Source organism: Glarea lozoyensis, assembly GCF_000409485.1.
Source record: "Glarea lozoyensis ATCC 20868 chromosome Unknown GLAREA3, whole genome shotgun sequence".
In the NCBI taxonomy this organism is placed as follows: domain Eukaryota; kingdom Fungi; phylum Ascomycota; class Leotiomycetes; order Helotiales; family Helotiaceae; genus Glarea; species Glarea lozoyensis.
Window position 1 is genome coordinate 927,649 of NW_007360998.1, and position 19,022 is coordinate 946,670.

At 45.8% G+C, this 19,022-nt stretch overlaps 8 protein-coding genes across 8 annotated transcripts; 4 read left to right on the forward strand and 4 right to left on the reverse strand.

Annotated features, from left to right (window-relative positions):
• Positions 1-788: 788 nt before the first annotated feature.
• On the forward strand, positions 789-2,615 carry GLAREA_00308 (Ammonium transporter; the record flags this gene model as incomplete). Its single annotated transcript, XM_008085066.1, has 5 exons — positions 789-867; positions 964-1,295; positions 1,349-1,741; positions 1,789-1,987; positions 2,035-2,615. 5 exons carry the CDS (start codon positions 789-791, stop codon positions 2,613-2,615), a joined length of 1,584 nt encoding a protein of 527 aa, XP_008083257.1.
• A 762-nt stretch (positions 2,616-3,377) lies between these two features.
• Positions 3,378-3,893, forward strand: GLAREA_00309 (uncharacterized protein; the record flags this gene model as incomplete). The annotated part of the gene is made up of 1 exon (XM_008085067.1): positions 3,378-3,893. The coding sequence occupies one exon, from the start codon at positions 3,378-3,380 to the stop codon at positions 3,891-3,893; it is 516 nt and encodes a 171-aa protein (XP_008083258.1).
• Positions 3,894-4,369: 476 nt separating this feature from the next.
• GLAREA_00310 (uncharacterized protein) lies at positions 4,370-4,570 on the reverse strand (the record flags this gene model as incomplete). The annotated part of the gene is made up of 1 exon (XM_008085068.1): positions 4,370-4,570. The coding sequence occupies one exon, from the start codon at positions 4,568-4,570 to the stop codon at positions 4,370-4,372; it is 201 nt and encodes a 66-aa protein (XP_008083259.1).
• Positions 4,571-5,117: 547 nt separating this feature from the next.
• Positions 5,118-5,285, forward strand: GLAREA_00311 (uncharacterized protein; the record flags this gene model as incomplete). The annotated part of the gene is made up of 1 exon (XM_008085069.1): positions 5,118-5,285. One exon carries the CDS (start codon positions 5,118-5,120, stop codon positions 5,283-5,285), a length of 168 nt encoding a protein of 55 aa, XP_008083260.1.
• A 1,569-nt stretch (positions 5,286-6,854) lies between these two features.
• On the reverse strand, positions 6,855-9,330 carry GLAREA_00312 (uncharacterized protein; the record flags this gene model as incomplete). Its single annotated transcript, XM_008085070.1, has 2 exons — positions 6,855-7,851; positions 8,690-9,330. The coding sequence occupies 2 exons, from the start codon at positions 9,328-9,330 to the stop codon at positions 6,855-6,857; spliced, it is 1,638 nt and encodes a 545-aa protein (XP_008083261.1).
• A 1,499-nt stretch (positions 9,331-10,829) lies between these two features.
• On the forward strand, positions 10,830-12,849 carry GLAREA_00313 (MFS general substrate transporter; the record flags this gene model as incomplete). The annotated part of the gene is made up of 6 exons (XM_008085071.1): positions 10,830-10,995; positions 11,046-11,610; positions 11,662-11,815; positions 11,890-11,971; positions 12,039-12,451; positions 12,508-12,849. The coding sequence occupies 6 exons, from the start codon at positions 10,830-10,832 to the stop codon at positions 12,847-12,849; spliced, it is 1,722 nt and encodes a 573-aa protein (XP_008083262.1).
• Positions 12,850-13,526: 677 nt separating this feature from the next.
• On the reverse strand, positions 13,527-14,730 carry GLAREA_00314 (uncharacterized protein; the record flags this gene model as incomplete). The annotated part of the gene is made up of 3 exons (XM_008085072.1): positions 13,527-13,792; positions 13,846-14,620; positions 14,710-14,730. 3 exons carry the CDS (start codon positions 14,728-14,730, stop codon positions 13,527-13,529), a joined length of 1,062 nt encoding a protein of 353 aa, XP_008083263.1.
• Positions 14,731-18,045: 3,315 nt separating this feature from the next.
• Positions 18,046-18,942, reverse strand: GLAREA_00315 (uncharacterized protein; the record flags this gene model as incomplete). The annotated part of the gene is made up of 1 exon (XM_008085073.1): positions 18,046-18,942. One exon carries the CDS (start codon positions 18,940-18,942, stop codon positions 18,046-18,048), a length of 897 nt encoding a protein of 298 aa, XP_008083264.1.
• Positions 18,943-19,022: the final 80 nt, after the last annotated feature.

Consider the following 19,022-nt stretch of genomic DNA (forward strand, 5'->3'; position numbering starts at 1 on the left):
CCGTCCCCTGTGTGCCTTGAAAACCCCTGCGCGGAAAATATGAAGAGCACAGCAGTGAGTTGCAGTCGCGTGTGGATGGAACCGCCAGCTGCAGTCATCCTCTTCTTGCTGGGCATGAGACACGATGCTTTTTCTTTATCATCCCAGAAAGACTTTCTTGGGCCAATTTCTCTTCCCTTTACGGAGTCACAGGCGAGCGCGGGTCTTTGATTGAGGTCCAACTGTGTACACAGCCGTCTCTGGGCAACATGCGGGTGCGTGGGTGGGTGGGCCGTTCTACCAGGTCGACCGACCAGGTCCACCACGCATTACATAGCTAAAAAGCTGGGCATCTTTGGCATGATCGAGTCGAGTCGGGAGTACTAAAGGGAAATCGATCCCCCGACGTTCTTTGCCTCGCCGACTTGCTCCTGTATCTCTCCTGGATCCCTTTGTAGTTTGGGTACTAACGGCTGCTAACTCCGCCCATTCTTCCCAGAAACGCCTATCCGACCCACTGGCGTAGATAGACGTCCCTTTTATCTCGACGCGGGAGCCCATCATTGCTGGCCTCGACTCCTCCTCACTTCCAATTCTTCTCGAGAGTGTTGTGCTTTGAGGATACAGTCGAGTTTTCTCCTGTGCACTTTGTTCGACATTGGATTGTATCACTCTCTTCCTACGACCCGAGACAGCATCATCGTCACGACCAGTGTTAGCCGGCCGACTTCGGCACGAATTTAGATCGGCACTATTATTTTCGAGAGCGACGACTTCAATCGAGAGGAAAGAAGACAGCGAGTCTCAAGATGTCCTACGCCCCAAATTACGCGTGGACCGGCGCGCCAACAGAGTACAATGGCACAGGTTACGATGGTGGTGATTCTGGTACGTTTATCTCTCTTATCTTTCCTTTGCCATGCACACCACGCTTGGCATTCCTTACCACATCCCGCAACAAGTGCTAATTACCTTAATTTACAGCCACCGAGAATTTGAACCAGTGGTTTTCCACCGGTGATGTTTCCTATATTCTGATTTCGGCATGTATGGTCTTGATCATGGTCCCGGGCCTAGGGTTCCTCTACTCGGGGCTCGCGCGACGCAAGTCTGCCCTCTCGATGATTTGGGCAGTCATGGCATCCTCTTCGATTATTACATTTCAATGGTATTTCTGGGGTTATTCCTTGGCTTTCAGCTCGTCAGCAACCAATGGTTTTATCGGGAATTTGGGACATTTTGGATTGATGCATACGCTTGGAACGCCATCACCTGGATCGCCACTTATTCCTGAACTTTTATATTCTTTCTACCAGGTACGAAATCAAATCAGGCAAAAGTAAGGCAATCAAAAACTAACGTTTCACAGATGCAATTCTGCGCCGTCACGGCAGCAATTGTCATGGGGGCCGTCGCTGAGCGAGGTCGTCTTATTCCAGCCTTGGTATTCATCTTCTGCTGGGCCACTTTGGTCTACTGCCCAGTCGCATGCTGGGTATGGAACGTCAATGGATGGGCATTCAACTATGGTGTTTTGGATTATGCTGGAGGCGGGCCTGTCGAAATCGTTTCCGGTGCCAGTGCCCTCGCATACTCTATGGTTCTCGGAAGACGCCAAGAGAAGATGATGTTGAACTTCAGACCTCACAACGTTTCTTTGATCACCCTCGGTACGATTCTTCTGTGGTTTGGATGGTTGGGATTCAACGGTGGATCTGCTTTCGGAGCTAACCTTCGTGCTGTCATGGCATGCTGGAACTCGGTAAGCTCGAATCCCCCCTGAAATTTAATAAATGCTAATTTTCAAAGTGCTTGACTGCCATGTTCGGTGCCATCACTTGGTGTCTTCTCGATTACCGCCTCGCGAGGAAATGGTCCATGGTCGGCTGGTGTTCTGGTACCATCTCCGGTCTCGTAGCAGCCACTCCAGCATCTGGATTTATCACCCCATGGGCATCTGTTATTCTCGGTATCGCAGCTGGTATTATTTGCAATTTTTCCACCAAGAGTAAGCCCCACCTTCCCCCTACCTCATCCCATTCTAACCCCTCCTAGTCAAATTCTGGATCAAGATCGATGATTCCATGGACGTGATGGCAGAGCACGGAATCGCCGGCATCGTCGGCCTCGTCTTCAACGGTCTCTTCGCCGCCGACTACATCATCGGTCTCGACGGCGTCAACAACGGCATCACAGGCGGCTGGCTCAACCACAACTACAAACAGCTCTACATCCAAATCGCCTACATCGTCGCCTGCACCGCCTACTCGTTCGTTATCTCCGCCGGCATCGCCTACGCCATCAACGCCATCCCCGGTCTCAAGCTCCGCGCCTCCGAGGAAGCAGAGCTCCTCGGCATGGACGACGACCAGCTCGGCGAGTTCGCCTACGACTACGTCGAGGTCCGTCGCGATTACCTCGCCTGGACCCCGGCTACCGACGCCCCTGAGAAATCGAATAGCAATGTCAACCCTGGCGACCGTCACGGCATCCCGCAGCATAGCGAGATGATCAATGGTCATTCCCCCGAGAGCGAACTTGATTCTGGGAACGCGCATACGGGGATTGGTGGCGATCGTCATGGCGTCGCGGCTGAGAGCGAGATTAAGGAGAAGAAGGGTGTTAATGGTGTTTAAAACCCATTTTGAAGTAAACTTTTGTAATTGTGAGCGTGTTGTTGGGGGGTGAGAGGTTGGATATAAATTAAACTACTACTACTTTTATTGTAAGGAGTTGTGGGGAGATGGGGGTGAGCGTTGGGGTGGAGGGCTCAGATTTTCGTTGTTTTTGGTTATACCTTCTTTGGATACCTCAAATTTTTTTTTATATTGTATAGTTTGTATTGGTTTTTATGCAAATGATATCCCCAATTTTTTGATTCATTTTTATGTGTTACTATAATTCGTGAGTTTGTGGCTTGAGGCTTTGTGAGATGTGGAAATGAGTAGGTTCTGAGACATTTCGTTATCGTACCCTTCTCATTGGATGCTTTTCATAATTGAAGGCGTTTAGGGAAGCAAGCCGGTTCTTGAAATGAGCTTGGCGGAGAAGGTAGACGATGAGAGCGGCATAAATCGAGGCGAAGCGCTTATCCCCGATAATATGTATCTCAAGTCAAGTAACACACTCCTCTTTCCAAGGTAAGTTTACTATCTTCCTAGCGGTTCTATCCTTACTGTATTCCTCATCTCTATGTATCTTTAGTGTAAGACTTACTTTCTAATACCCGATAAGTCACTGACTACGTACTACCATGTGTCTCGACATAGTGCTCGTGAATTCGCTTTATGAAATGAGCTAGTGTTGGGTGAGGGTTAGGAGGGGTAGTTGGGGGATGAATAGGGGGTGGAAAAGTGGTGAATAGATGGATGGTATAGCTAGTTAGGTTATACTCAACTATGAACTCGGACACCTTCCCGCCTTATGAACCGTTGTCTTGTGTCTTCCTTCTTCAACCAAACAACCAAACACCCAAACCAAAACACACATACATTCCACCCAATCCACCTATAACTTCACCACCACACTTATTATCCATCAACCAACAAAATGTCTTACGCCAACTCCCCTCCACATCACTAGATCTCGAACGCGACCAAGTCCCATCATCCGATGATCTTCCTCCCTACACCACCTCCCCAACCTCAACCGAAATACCCTTGTCGGAACTCAACCACGATCACCCATCGCTCCTCGCTCACGCCCGGACTCATCATCTTACTGCGGCAGATATCCATTTCTTGGCCGCTCGACCAGAGTATAGGACTCCGGCTCCGACACCGACACCGGAGCAGCAACGGGCGAAAAGAAAAGCAGAGGGGATTGTTGCGTTGTTTTTGTTGCTTTGTGTGTTTAGCGCACTTGGCGGAGTGATATTTATAGCTGTTAGGGGGGTGATGACGGGGAAATGGTGAGTTGGGTGGTGATTAGAGTGTAGGGATACTTTAACTACGCCGTTAGCGGTATAATAAGCTGTTACTTTCCGGCCAAATTATACTCCGGAGTCTTTTAATATACTAGGGGATATGTTATTAAACGTTATATGTCATACTAATAGTTAATGCTAACTCTATAATAACTCTCTTAGAAAGAAAGCGTGTCTTCGTCTATCGCTAACAAAAGTTTCTACTCTTTTAAGTGAATTACGGGTAGAGCAGAGGCAGTAGGGTGATTAGCGGGTGAATTAAGGGAGAATGCATATGTGTAATAACTTAGAAGGTTATAAGAAGTATAGAGTCAAACACAGAATCCATCAAGAGCGCTACCTTTAACCTAACACACAAAATCCCATTGATCAACCTCTATCTCATTATCCATTAACCAGCAAAATGTCTTCCACCAAACCCCCTCTATACAAGATAAAGAAGATCTTGAACTCGGCCAAGTCTCATCAACTGACGATCTTCCTCCGTACACCATATCCCCCGCTCTCCACGTCAGCATCCTTGAGCATGACCACCAATCGCTCCTCGCCCACGCCCGAATCCATCATCTCACGGCGGCAGATATTCAATTCTTGGCGGCTCGCATTCCTCCTCACTCCACATCCCCCGACGGCCACAGTAGCACCCTTGACGACAACCACCGACATATTCTCGCTTTCGCTAATACTTATCATCTTACGGCGGCGGATATTAAGTTCTTGGCGGCGAAGCTGGAGTTTAATACTCCGGAACAACGAGCGGCACATGCGAAGAGTTCTAGGCAGTTGTTCTCAGTGGTTGTAGGTTGTTATGTTGCCTTGCTGATTTTTACGATTATTTGGCGGCCTACGGGAGAGTAGGGAATTGTGCGTAGGGGGTGATGGAAATATTTAATGAATAATTATATCTTTTTAAGTGCTTCTTAAGAAAGATATAACTTTAGCCAATACTGTCATTACCGTCGTTGCCTTCGCTAATAGTTGTTTCTACTCTTTTCAATAAATGAGCGGTTTATCTGTAAGTGAGGGGTTAGTTAGCTGAGTTGAGACAAATGAGGGTTGAACAAGAAATGAATATAAAATGTCATAAATAGGTGAATTCAACCCAACAGCTACCTAACCACCAAAAGCACTGTCCAAATAGTCCACGTCATGTGACCAAATTTCCCAAATCCCATACCCTCCATCCGGAAAACCACCTCTATCAGCCAGCAAAATGACTTATGCAGAACTGCCCACCACATCATTAGAACTGGAACGTCAAGTCTCGTTAACAGATAACCTTCCCTCTTGCGCCACCTCACCAGATCTCGAATTTCAACACTCGTCAACACAGGAGCTGCCACCTTACCCAACATCCACCACCTCCCCCGGTCTCAACTAAAATACCCTTAACTACGACCACTAATCCCACCTTACCTCCGCCCGAGCACACAGTCTCACTGCGGCAGATGTTCAGTTCTTAGCAGCTCAGCCATAATATTAGACTCTAAAGCAACGGGCGGTGTACAAGAACGCCGACGGCAGGTTTTTCGTGTTTGTAACATTTTTATTGTATTATATGATTGCCGTGGCTATCTACGGTATTGTTAAGGGGGTAAAAACAGTGAACTGGGTAGTATAGAGGGGAAATAGGGGGTCGTAGTAGGGTGGAAATATTTTAAATATACTATCGGCGGTATAATAAGTAGATTTACACTATTACATAGGTTATTCTATTACTAGATCACTAGTGTATTGTATTACTGTATAAATTTCATGTTATAACACCGCCGAGAACTCTTAATTAGTTTATATAAAGTCTCAACAATTAATCAGTAATCCTAACTCTTTGGCGGCACTTTTAAAAAGAGATCGCATCTTCGCTGTCGCTAATGGTAGTTGTTTCTACTCTTTTCGGTGAATCAAGGGTAGATTAGAGGTAGAAGGGTAATTATAAGGTGAATCAAGGGTGAGTGAATAGTTACATGTAACTTGGTAAATTTAGGTTATAAGGAGTTAAGAGTCTATTGAGAGCACACTGCGCCTTAACTAATCAAACACTCAAATATTCCCAGACAACCACCTTCCAATTACCACCTATCAACTAGCAAAATGTCTTCCCCAAAGCTCCCCTCCACATCAGCAGATCTTGAACGCCAGATCTTAACAACAGATAGCCTGCCACCTTACTCGACATTCCCAACTTCAACCGCAGCACTTAACCACGATCACCAATCCCTCCTCGCCCTCGCCAAAACCCATCGTCTCACAGCGGCGGATGTTGGGTTTTTAGCTTCCCAGCCAGAATACAGGTCCCAGGTACAGGTAGAGCTGACTAAGAACGCTGAGATGTATGCGATACTCTTCTTGCTGTTTGTGTTTTGTTGGTTTTTGGGCACGATTTGCTTGGTTGTTATAGTGGCTATGAGAGGGTAGGGGAACGTGTATAAGGGTAACAAGTTGGAGGGAGAATGGTGGTCTACTTTGATTGGGATGCTCGGGCATGAATATTAGCCTTGGGGAATTAAGGATTGCCTGTTTTTTTTCGAGAGTTGGGATTGTATAACCTCATCCAGAACCATGCCGTATTGATGTAGTGAAGGCATGGACAAACATTATCAAGCAGCAAATCAAGTAAATAGGCAGTCGACGATAGTCATGTCTATTTTCAATACTACCTATATTTCGAGTCAATAAGCAGATGGTGCTTTGTGAACTCCGATTTTCGAATGAAGTCTTGTACAAGTTGTTCTATATTCACGTTTCAGTCGATTCACCTTGCAAGTCAATACCGAACAATTGTATATAAAAGAGCTAGGATCTTTTAGCACGGTTTGGTATTAGCAAGATGCCAGTGCAACTGATGGGATGGGCCATCGCCCAGGTTGAGAGAAACCCAAAAAATATTGTGCAGATATTATGGTGCGAAATACCGTCCTTGAATCGTGCAGTTTCAAAATAAGTTGAGTAATTATAATTCATCTGTGTGACTTCCAATCTTTGCCGAACTCCGTTCAGCGCACTCATAGGGCATTATGCACCTCGCCATACCCTCCTGTCTCCGCTTCGCCAACTCAGCTGCCCCAATAGAAGTTGCGTAAAGAGCTTTGTCTGAAAAGTTCGAAGGCAAATCATCTAGCCAGCTCGTCACATTTGGTAACGAAACGCTTGATAATACATTCTTAACAACCTGAATGAATTTTGGTTCCCATGCGCTTTCGCCCGTCAAAAGCAGACCTTCAATCTTTCGATCTTTGATAACGGCTCGAATGCGCGACTCGAGTGCTACAAAATACTCTGCCTCATGAACCGCGTTTTGATGTAGGTGCTCACTGCCTATCTCCAGCTCAGCAAAGTAATCGTGGAAGTAATATTTTCTTGCCGTTGTAAGTCGTTCTACACCTCCGCTGAGAGTGTTGTTACTGTAATCTAAATGAAGTGTCCGACGCATGGGAAAATAATGTTCCTCTTTGAGACATATATAGGAGTTGGTATAGTGAGGACATAGTCCTTCGCCATAGCCAGCCATCGCGGCAGCCATGGAAGAGAGGCTAGAGAACACCGCTAGATCGTAACTATCAATTACAAGATCCTCGATCCCGAGATAGTAAAAGACATCTCCTATCTCGTGTGCTGTGAGGCCAGCTCGATTTGGTGAAGCTAAAGCAGCCCTTTTGACTTTCCTTCCCAGATAAGATTCCACTTCCTGACTCAAATTTGACACCATTTCGGCCAATATCCTTATTTCTGGTGTGGATGGTCGCAAGAGGACTTTGTTGAGAAGTCGTCGAAAGTATAACCAAGCCCAGATGGGAATACCGCCATACTCAGACACCTCCATTGTTTCGGGTGATTTTACACCCCAAGATCCACGGTTGATAGGAGCGTCAGAGAATTCTTTCATCAAGGTTTTGTATTCGGATGACCCCTTGACCTTAGCTACTGGAATAGAAGTACCATTATCGTATCTGACGGACGCAGTTCTAGACCGTGGGGATTCGTTATTGGTTTAATCATTACGATTACGATTAATATGAGATATTGAACATACCCATAATCAAATTCGAGTGCAAATCCGATACCTGGAGCAGATACTCTCTCCTTCGAAGGACATGGACATCTTGGATAAGGACAAGGGATTCCAAACACCAGCTCCTTGCGGGCTAAAGATTGCTCGGCAAAGGAGAGCAGCCCCAAATCGAGTAAGAAAAAGACATTTAACAGTTGTCTCATCTCGATATCTAATGGAAAAAGAAGTCTGAGTTGTATGTCCCAGGATTATGAAGGGGAATAAATACGCTGGGCGTGGTAAGTGTATTTCCTAAAGTTCGGCCTGTTAACTTGCCAACAATCAAGCGGGTTGGATGCAACCGTTCATTGGCCGCATAATTAGCGCTCGTGTATTTCTTCTTTATTTTTGGAATATGACTGGATTGAACCACTCACAATTCACTGATAGCTCATTCTGCCAGGTCCGATGATTTGACACTACGAGTGACGATTTCCTGGTGCTTCGCTTAACCCCTAAACCTCTTCGCTTGCAATAACAATCGCCCCTGAAATTGAATATATCAGCTGTACAACCTCGAGGGATAGTACAGCGTTGCCAGCTCATACTCCTGCCAGCTCCCCGTAATACTCATGTGGCAATAGGGTCCCAGATCTGACTATGAGCGGATTACGGTTAATTGTATTCTCGATAGCAGACTTGGAAGCAGTATACTTCCAGTAAAATTGCTTTTCCAGCTACAATGACGCTGATAAATCATCGCTATCATTAGGTTTTGGTAGATTCAAATCACGTACCCCAAATCCCAACCCCCACCATCAAGATTACACTCCTGTTCACCTTCCTCCCCCTCCCGAAAATTCTCATCAAGAGCCTGCCCATCAAACCAATTCCCCACACTGACAATAACATCCCCAGCCTTAACCCTTAATCTCCCTGGCATCATCTCTCCAAACTCATCAACACCTAATAGCAACATCTCCCCTAATTTACAAGCCCTCTTATCGGCAACCAAAAATAGCAGCTTCTGCTGCCCAACATATTTCCCGCTCTCCACGATCCTAACATCTTTCGCATCACTCGGACTATACATGAAATCCGGATATCGTTTCAAAATTTGGAATACATATGGAGGAGTGACGCCTGTGGTTGTTCGTGCACCTACGCGGTCAGCGAGACTTTCATCGTCTTCAAATGCCCCGTCTCCGTCTATGAATTCGGATTTATCGTCGTCGCAATGCGCGCAAAGCTTTCCATATGCCGTATCTGCTTCTTCTCGGGTGACGGTCCCGTTACCGAACCAGGTTCGCACCCATATCAGCCGTGGTCGACGGTCCATGAGAACGGCTCGCTGATATTTGGTTTGGAGATCGCGAGGAATACCGTCTAATGCATCAGGGGTTCGTAACCGGGTCGCTGGTATTTCTGATCTGGTCATGAGATGGAGATGATGAGTAGAGGTTGGGCATGTACTAATCTGCTTGAGTGCCTAGTGCGAGCCAGCTTCTGACAAGATCTGAGTGTTGTTCTGATTTGCTTTGCGGACTTGTAAGACTCCAATTTTCCTGGAAGGAAGTTTTAATTCTTGAGATTTGCCTCTAGGAAGTTTTGAGGAGAATTTCTTACGATGATATAGGAATCAAAATCTAGAGTTCCGATACCGAATGCAGCCTGCTTATGTTGGACTGCGTCATTTGGATATTCTGTTTTCTCGCCGATAAATGCATAAGGAAACATTTTGGACTACTAATACATGACAGATAGAACCCAAAGAGAGCTCTGGTGGTCAACAGTGAGAATGTGATCTCTATAGCCATGTGTTCGCAAGCAAATGTGAGACGCCGCCACCAACTCCAACCAACTTGTTGGAAACGTAAGGAAAAGGATAAATTCATCCTTGCAAACTCCCTGAGAACTTCGTCAACTACAGATAGTGATAGAGGAAGAAGAAAATTTCCAGACTTCATGAACGGCAAATCATTTTTCAATTCCAATGGTAAAAGAATCTGGTCTAATTGCCAGCGCCCCGAGACAAGTGTTAACAGATATGTGGGAGAACGGTAACAAACAGACGCTGGCAGTGAGGACAACGTGTTAATCAATCTCTTATCATATATCTTGCGAGCACTCAAGCGACGATACATAGGGGTGTAGTTCATCTGCTTGACATGATCCTCGATTAATGGAGGGTGACATCCCAATCATTAGAACGAGAGCCTGAATTTACTCGTTATTCCAGAAAGTTTGAAAAGAGTGCTAGCACCCTCTTCGAAGAAACCCTATCAACGGTGGTCCCGAGTCGTCGGTGCCTTTGTGGGTTGACAATTGACGGATGTTGCGGAGTGGTTCTCTTGCTGTGGGCATTAGTGGGGTCATTCCAGCGGGTGGCTTGCCATGGCATTACGCTAGAAGCTCGCTAGAATGTCGCTAGAACGCGAGCTCTGGACGACACAGGAGCCAAGGTGAAGAACACCTACTTGGCTATCGTCACCTCAGTCAACTCAATCAATCGTTTCTCTTGGAAACGTCCAGAGCCAAGTGTGGCTACCAACGGTTCTTTCGCGGTCAAATTCAACTCGTGACTTTTTAATGACGACTCGCAAGACCTGGGGTCAAGAAACAAGACGCGAGCCGCTTCTTTTTGATCAACAGCCAATCAATAGCGCTTCATTGGATCGCCGATCACATTTGTTCGGCCGAACTCTTCATCTTCACTATGTTTGACTTCGTAAAACAAAAGAAATATGAGAGCGGGGGTGGCTTACCAGGGACAAGTCTGACATAGGCCATGACTTCTTTGCAGAGACTTGCTAGGAGGCTAGCGCCATAAGTATATAGGAGTCGCTTCCTCTGTGTCACCTCTCGTGAACGATTACTCAAGGTATTCTTTTGGCGAAAGAAGAAAAGATCCCAATCTCACAATAATTGGCATTCAAGATGAGTGGAGTCCTAGACCACTCAGATAGTCTGTCCGACGCGGGCACTGCTGTCGACAACAACCAGCGACGAACAGTGGCCATGGAAAAGGGCAACTATGAGGACTCAAAAGTCCCTTTTCTTACCCTTCGCACTTTCTTCATGACTATGCTCGTCAGTATGGGTGGTACGTTTACTACGTTATTACAGCCTTCGTCGTTGTTAATTATCATCCAGGTATCTGCTTCGGCTACGACACTGGACAAATATCTGGTTTCCAGGAGATGGACAACTTTCTGTATCAATTTGCAGATCAACGAAATGGACCTCCTGATTCTCCGTACTCATTCACCTGGCAGCGATCAGGTCTTATTGTAGGAATGCTGTCTATCGGTACACTTATCGGTGCATTAACGTCTGCATCGATCGCCAATTCGAGAGTGGGCCGTAAGATGAGTGTTCTTTTGTGGTGCGCAGTCTTCATTATCGGCAACATTGTTCAAATGGCTGCTGAGTATCCGGAATGGTATACCATGATGGCTGGCCGCATCGTATCTGGACTGGGTATTGGTGGGCTTTCCGTGCTAGTACCCATGTATCAAGGAGAAGCAGCTCCTACACATATTCGAGGTGCCATTGTCTGCTGTTACCAGCTGTTCATCACTATTGGTATCTTGCTTTCGAACATTTTCAATTATGCAACCGAGGGCATTGAGAACACTGGATCCTGGAGAATTCCATTGGGTATCGGATTCTTGTGGCCACTTATCCTCGGTGGCGGCATGCTTCTTTTCCCTGAAAGGTATAACAGATTACTTCTTCTCACGGATGACCGTTATTAACGAGTAACTAGTCCTCGCCATGATTACGCCAACGGCAAAGTAAACCGTGCACAACATTCTATCGCAAAGTTTTATGGCGTTTCTGAGAATCACCAAGTCATCCACTCGCAAATGCGCGAACTACAAGAAAAGCTCGAGTCAGAACGAGCTGCTGGAAAGGGACCTGTGAGTAAACAATAAGCGAATTCTCGCCCGACCTAATTTTATACGAAAATTGTGCTAATTATATTTGCACCCAGTGGTATGAAGTGTTCACTGGACCTCGAATGCTGTACAGAATACTTCTCGGTATGGCAATTCAAATGTTCCAGCAACTAACTGGTATGTTGTGTCTATCTTCATCCCTCTGGTCTTTTGGAATACTCTTTTCTGACGAGCGGCTCCACAGGAATGAATTATTTCATGTACTTCGGAACAACTCTGTTCGGCTCTGTCGGTATCGGCAACTCCTTCATCACTCAAATCATCCTGGGAGCTGTCAACGTTGTTTGTACATTTCCTGGCTTGTACATGGTCGAAAAGTTTGGTCGACGCAAGTGTCTTACCTATGGAGCTCTCTGGCAGTTCGCTTGCTGGATGGTATTCGCCAGCTTGGGACAATTCCGACTCTATACTGGTGGAGTTGACGAGGCTGGTGAGAGATTGACCGATCAGACTATTGGATACGTAATGATCATCTTTGCGTGCCTCTTTATCGCGTCGTTCGCTTCTACCTGGGGTCCAATGGCCTGGGCAGTTGTTGCGGAGATGTATCCTACGCGCTACAGATCAACTGCGATCTCTTTCTGCGCTTCATCCAACGTAAGGCGCCCCTTTCCTCATAAATTTAAGCGAGATTTGACTGACATCGTTCTCAGTGGATCTGGAACTTCTATCTCGCCTTCACAACCCGTCTCATCTCCGAGCAAATTGACTTCGCTTATGGCTACGTCTTTGCGGGCTGTAACCTCGCTGCAGCAGCGACAGTCTATTTCTTCCTCCTCGAATCAAACAACAAGTCTCTAGAGGAAATCGATACTATGTACTTGCTACATGTGCCACCCCTTCAGAGCAGCAAGTGGGAAGCTCCTGTGGGAGAAGATCTGGTGACTGCCGATCAGGTGATGTTGCATGGCAAGAAGGCTAATGGAGTCGGTGGTACTGCCGCGCATCGTGAGGATACGGTTGCCAATAATGGTGTTGTGGGTGGTCGGCTGTAATAACGATGTTTGTATTATCATTGTACTTTTAGACCTAGGGGGAGGAGTTTGGTATACCATGTATTTAGCATGTATAATACTGGGCACAGAACAGCAATTTGATCAAGCGCCAATACGTTTCAACCAATAATCTTTAATGCAACAGTCCTTTAGGTTTCCAAGATATCTATATAGACGCCGCACATCGGAAAGCAGCGTCTCTATCCAATTTATTTTCACATTGAAACCATATGTTTCCCAGTTGTTGCTAAATTGTCTCGTAGCTTGTTGACTACTCTATTCAGGCATCAACTTGACTCCAACCCCGGGTTTCCAATTTTGTATACACTTAGGCTGTGTCCAAATGCTATGATTCTGGGGAGGAAAAGTTTTTTTTGTTTTGCATTATCAGCTCTCGCTCTATATGGCGATTATATCTCAGAGGTACATACCAATCCTAAATTTTGCGTTCCTAATCAAATCCCCAGTTTCAATTTGTCCACCTAGTATCCAAATCCATGATCCTGACAACGAAATGCCTTTTCGCCCATCACATCCGCCGTATATGGGGCTTACATCTGAGAGGTTATATACCAACTCTAAAAGATATTTCTTGACTCCAAGACCGCGTTTTCAATTTTGTCCTCCTAATATCCGAATCCCTAGCCCCTGAAAGCAACGCAGCACCCAAACCCAGGCTATCCTCGTGTTCTACGCTTTCTCGGCGCAAAAACATCTCGATCAATAGTCTCAGACGTATCCTCATCGTCTGACTCGTCCCACTCCCTTGCTCTTTTTTCGCCTGCCTCTTTTGAGAAATCATACTCGTATCCGTCATCATTGTCAGGTGAGCCAGGTGCGGTTACCATGAGGTCAACAAACTCTAAGTGCGGTACTTTCCAGGACGACAGATCGCGATGACCGAGAGCGATCCAGTCTTGCAATCTCTCAGGGTGTTTTGTGTCTGTAGATACGATGTTAACTGTCAAAAAAAACCAAATGGAGCGGGTTACCCACCATCAGCACGATCCTTCCACTCCTTTATCTCTTCATTAAGTTGAGTTTCAAGCCTCATCGTCAACAGATTTGCGTCATCCCTATAACTTCCTACTGAACCCGTTCTCAAACCTGTATCGATAAAAAGCCTGACAGGAACCTGCTGTTGACGATGAGCGAAATCATAATGGTGAGCTTTTAGGGGTGGGCGACGAGGCGAGACGATCGTGCCAACACCACGCTCTTTCACTTCATCAGCGACGACCACGAAACTCACGGACAGCAAGTCCATCTTAAGACAGTCGTTTAACTCGAAGACTTGGTCTCGGTTATCTTGTGGTTGGAATAACCAACGTGTTGGAATGGCGAGGTGTTTGATGGACCTGAAGATAGTTCTGTCGTTCAGCTGATCGTAGATTTTGAGATTGTGCTTCTCTGAACAATCAGTCAAGGTGTTGAATGAGCATTTTTTATTGTCGAAGTTATCCGTGAGGTAGACGACATGATGGTCAGGGTTGAGTAGGATCACGGGGTCGCTTTTGTTGTTGGTGAGGTAGAAGGACTTGAGGTACAGTAATGCGGCTGCTCGACTTTCTTTACAAACGTAGGCAATTTCGGTACCTAATTTAGTTGGTTTATGTCGATGGGAGAGAGAATCGTACTCGCCGATTGCGACGACGGTGGTGGTGTAGAGAGATGTCTCCCATATTTGGAGACGAAGTTCTGCTGGGAGTTGGGGGAACATTTCAAAGGTCTTGAGAGGCATGTTTGGTGTGGTGGAAGATGCAATTTGCATCTACACTAGATTTAGAAAGTTTACCTGCGGTGGTGCAAGTCGCACATGAAAAGTTTTGACTTGAGGGCATGTGCATGTGAGGAACTTACCTGATATGTGGCTTCGCTCATGGTGGATGAGTTGTATGTTCTTCCAGAACTCAAGGCTGGGGTTGAATGTCAGCGAAGCCTCGAGATAAAGAAATGTAGCTATTAAACTCACCGAGTTATGAAGTTTGTGCAAATATCAGAAGATATTGAGACTTAATACCTTGCAAGAACCTCTGAAAAGGCTTTGAAATCTTACGGTCGGGCTCTAGCATCCTAGATCTTGCGGAAGTTTGTAGCAGAAGTGACACAATATTCTGTTGAATGAGTGTGGGGTTCAAGAAAAATAAAGATCGAAGATCTAATCTCATATTGATAGGGACAGATGTTCCTCCTAACCACTCATCGCCTTGAACGGTGGCAACAACGTCTCTTCGCCACGTGAAGCATTGTGCATTCAGTTCAAAAATGGTGAGTTAATACTGAAAAGAAGGCTATAACTTATCAAAGAACAATTGACATTGTTTAGCGAACACTCCTACTATTGTTAGTCTGATTCATGAAAGGGGTAGAAAAGGGGTATTCAATTCACCGCTTCTAAGCGAATTATTAAACTTAAAGTTCAACAAACACTAAACAACCGCCACCACAACCACTTCAATAGGAATAATTTGATAGCCTTGAGATTTACCACTGTGGTATAGCATCAAGACTAGGGCTATGGATTTGTGCAGTTAGTAATTTAGGATGTCTGCTTAAGTGTTTAGTGTATGAGGAACAAGAATAACGCCACACATACTTACATTTCTGATTTTGGGTTGTGCCATGATCGTTTCCAGGTGGCGTGACAGACATTTGCTTCTCTATGTTAGTTAGAAATTGAACAATATTATATTACATATCCAAATATGTGAATGAAGAAAAGTTTTGCTGTCAACAAAGTCTTTTCAATATCAACTCTGTTAAATATAATTTCATGCACCTGAGATGTGGTTTTTTATTATCTCTAACCAAAATTATTATAAACTAAATTTCTCTCCTAATGACTTCAAAGCTGCAATCTTACATCTACAATGTGCCAGAAAAGTAAAGTACCTAAAGAATGCCATGTCTATAGTTGGCGCAATCAGCATCAGAGTTACATCCTGTCATTGTACCCTCTAGTGATTTACGAGATAACACTGCCACCATAAAAACGAGTCGAGGCAGCTACTGAATGACAATGGGGCCTATCTTTGCTGAATACTGCTGTCTCTCACGGAGGCGTTCTGTAAAGAGATACAGTGACGCTCTGTCAACAGCATGGATTGACAGAGCAAGGCCTTCGAACGGCCTGGAAGATGCCATTTAAAAAGCTGCTCACTAGTCACAGAAATGGAATTAGAAATTCAGAAAGCAAGTTCTTCACCTTTCAAGTGGCCAAGTCAGGTGAATCTGGCATAACCACTTCGGCCTCGCGTTTGTCGCGCGGTAGTAGCGTGACGAAGAGAACACCTCCACAGTTTATGAGCCACTTGGCACCGAATACACTGCGTCATGGTTTCTGTCCAGCCTAGTACCATGATGTCGACTTCGATCACCACGTCCTAGGTTGATAGAGGTGATCACCTGTTCGTCACTTAACCGAACACGTGATTAACCCCCTTAGTGAAGCAGGAGAATTTGATATGAGTGAATCACACTCGTGAAGGGTGTTGAAACTCTCCAATAATGTGAAGTTCTTTGATTGAGGGTTAGGTAGGGCAGGAAGGGTCGGTAATGTCTTCATTTGCTGAAGTGTCAGAACGATTCTATGGACGTTGCAATTGACTGGATACTTAACTTGAATAACTAACTATTATCGATTGACCCTAGAGAACAGCCGATCGGACCTAGACCTCTCCAAAAATTTGTCCAAACTTGGTCCATTGAGGAGTAAGTCCATACCATTGAACTAAAGACTCAAACGTACATTACCTAGAAGAAGCCCAAATCGAGTTGCTGCTGGACACACTTCGAAAGGCATGAAAAAAGCAGCCAAATTCTATACAGAAAATGAAACCAATTTATCCCCAAAATAATTAGTATGCACGAGCCTCGTGACACTATAACTCCATCCAAGTGGACCATTCCACCGCATTCCATCGCCCACCAGGTCAAGCAGTGTGTAACAAACAAGGACATCAAAGCCTCATCCACCACACGTCTGGTGACTACCCCCGAGAGATTCATGACTTTCTTAACCTACAAAACTTAAAAGATAACGCACACTTCTCGGTCCGAAATACTCTGGGATAATACGCTCCTGAATGTTGAAAATTCAGAACTCCAACACTTGCTGAATCGCCTGCAATGATTCGGAGCACGACAGCGCGATGTCCCAACAACTCCAAAATACAGCTACAACTGAGTCAACCCCCTATAAAAAGGAAATCAAACTAAAAGCAGCAGGAGCGCTACTCGGAATGCCACAATTCCAGATGAACACGACCAACCACCAGCGTGACAGCATCCGAGCGAGCAAAAGACATCAGTTTCACCGCCGTGAACGCGATGAACTATATTCACGACAGTTCCGAAACGGTAATCGTGTCACAAGATCAAGTGTTGTGAGACCAAACGTCGCCAAGGTAATCAGAAAAACAGATGATCGGATGAAATCAGGGGTTCGGGTCAAGAATTTATTTGGATTCACCTGACAATGAAGAAAGACAGTAGTGATGATGATGATAGAGATGTAGATTAAGGTTAAGGTTTTGTATTGGCATCAATCTGTATTGATACTAAGCTATTCATTCAACATGTGTCATAACAGCACAATAATTGATTCCTCCGCCACCAACTTCCTTCTCGACTCGACACTTATTTACACAAGTCCCGCGACCCCTCCTCATTTCCTCCTCCACCTCTTCCAACGCAAGCGCGCACAAGCAAACAACGATAACCGCTCAGAAGTTAAGCATTAAACATATCAGAAAAAGAGTGATAAGCGGACAGGCCAATGACAGGCGCAGGTGGTGGTATCAGTATCGACAAAAAGCAACTCTCTTTCTTCCCCAACAGAAAACAAAACAAAACAAGATGGCCAGTTCAGACGACGCCGGAGAATTCTATACAAAATGCATCGTATCGCTCGTTTCCCGCTTTACTGTCTCGAACATTAAAATCCAGAAACAAGAAACAGTCAAATGACTGCCAAGATGAAACATATGACGACAGTTGAACTCTAGCTTTTGAACAACCAAAGATATGCTCCCTGTAAGACGCCGCAGGCGGATGCATGAAAAAATGAAATAACGTCGCTCAAATATGACCGAGTAGAATGGAAAATATGTATGTAGTATATGTATAAGTGGGAAATGGCGGTGTTCATTCAGGACATGAAAGTGTGTATTGGTCGATGCGAAGGTCTGATTTTCCTCACATCCTGTCGTGGGTTCGGTCATTCCCTAGATTGAGCCAACTCATGTCGCTTGCGTGCGGCGGAAGCTGTCTTTGGGGTTCTGAGGGTATAGGGTATCGAGTCTCCGTCTGGTACTGCTGCGTATCTCGTGCGTAAACGCTTTCTGTATACGCCTGACTTGGAGGATGATTTCCCCAAGTGTTGTTGCCATCGACGGGTGTCCAAGTGTTTTGTTCATGGACACTTGCAGGTATTCCGCTCGAGAAGGCGTCCAATCGGTCATCAGTATATGACGAGAAAGAGCTACCTGACTGTCTCTCAATCGTACCTGACATCTCTCTCGTTAAGGGATATGGGGTGGAATGTACCGCAAGTGTAGGACTTCCAGACATAACTCGGTTTAGCTCAGGCTGGCCAGGAACAGGAACTTTCAAAGGCACTGGCATGGCCGATTGTTGGGTTATTTGACTTGCCCGTGGCTCTGAGTAGGCTGAAACGGATGAGTCCCGTTGGGCGTTCTCATCCATCGTGGTTCGTCTCGATCCGCTAAATCCGAGAATGTTCATCGAGCTTCCGCCAGACCAATACCTATTCCATCCAGAACTCCTTCTCATGCTTCCCCGTACCCGACTGGGCATTCCTCTGGCCTTCGAAAGCGGTGGTCGACTCGGGTCATTCAATGCTTCTTCTCGTGGTGCTTCTTTGACTGGTGGCATGGCAGCGGAGTTATAGTTCTTATTGAATTGATCACTCGAGTCGCTCGCAACGCTGCCTGTTTTTGAGCCTCGCCTGTTACCTGATCTACCCATCAAGATAGCCACAGATGAGAAAGACCCTGCAGACGGGTTTGCCTCATGGCCTCGAACTTGTCTCGTTGAGCTCATCCGGGGTAGACCTCTGTCCATGAAGTCCATGGCGTTCTTCTCGTCCGAAGGTAGTCCGCTTGATCGTCGCTGGTGTCCAATCTCGGTATGGTTCCTCCGCTTCCTCCTCC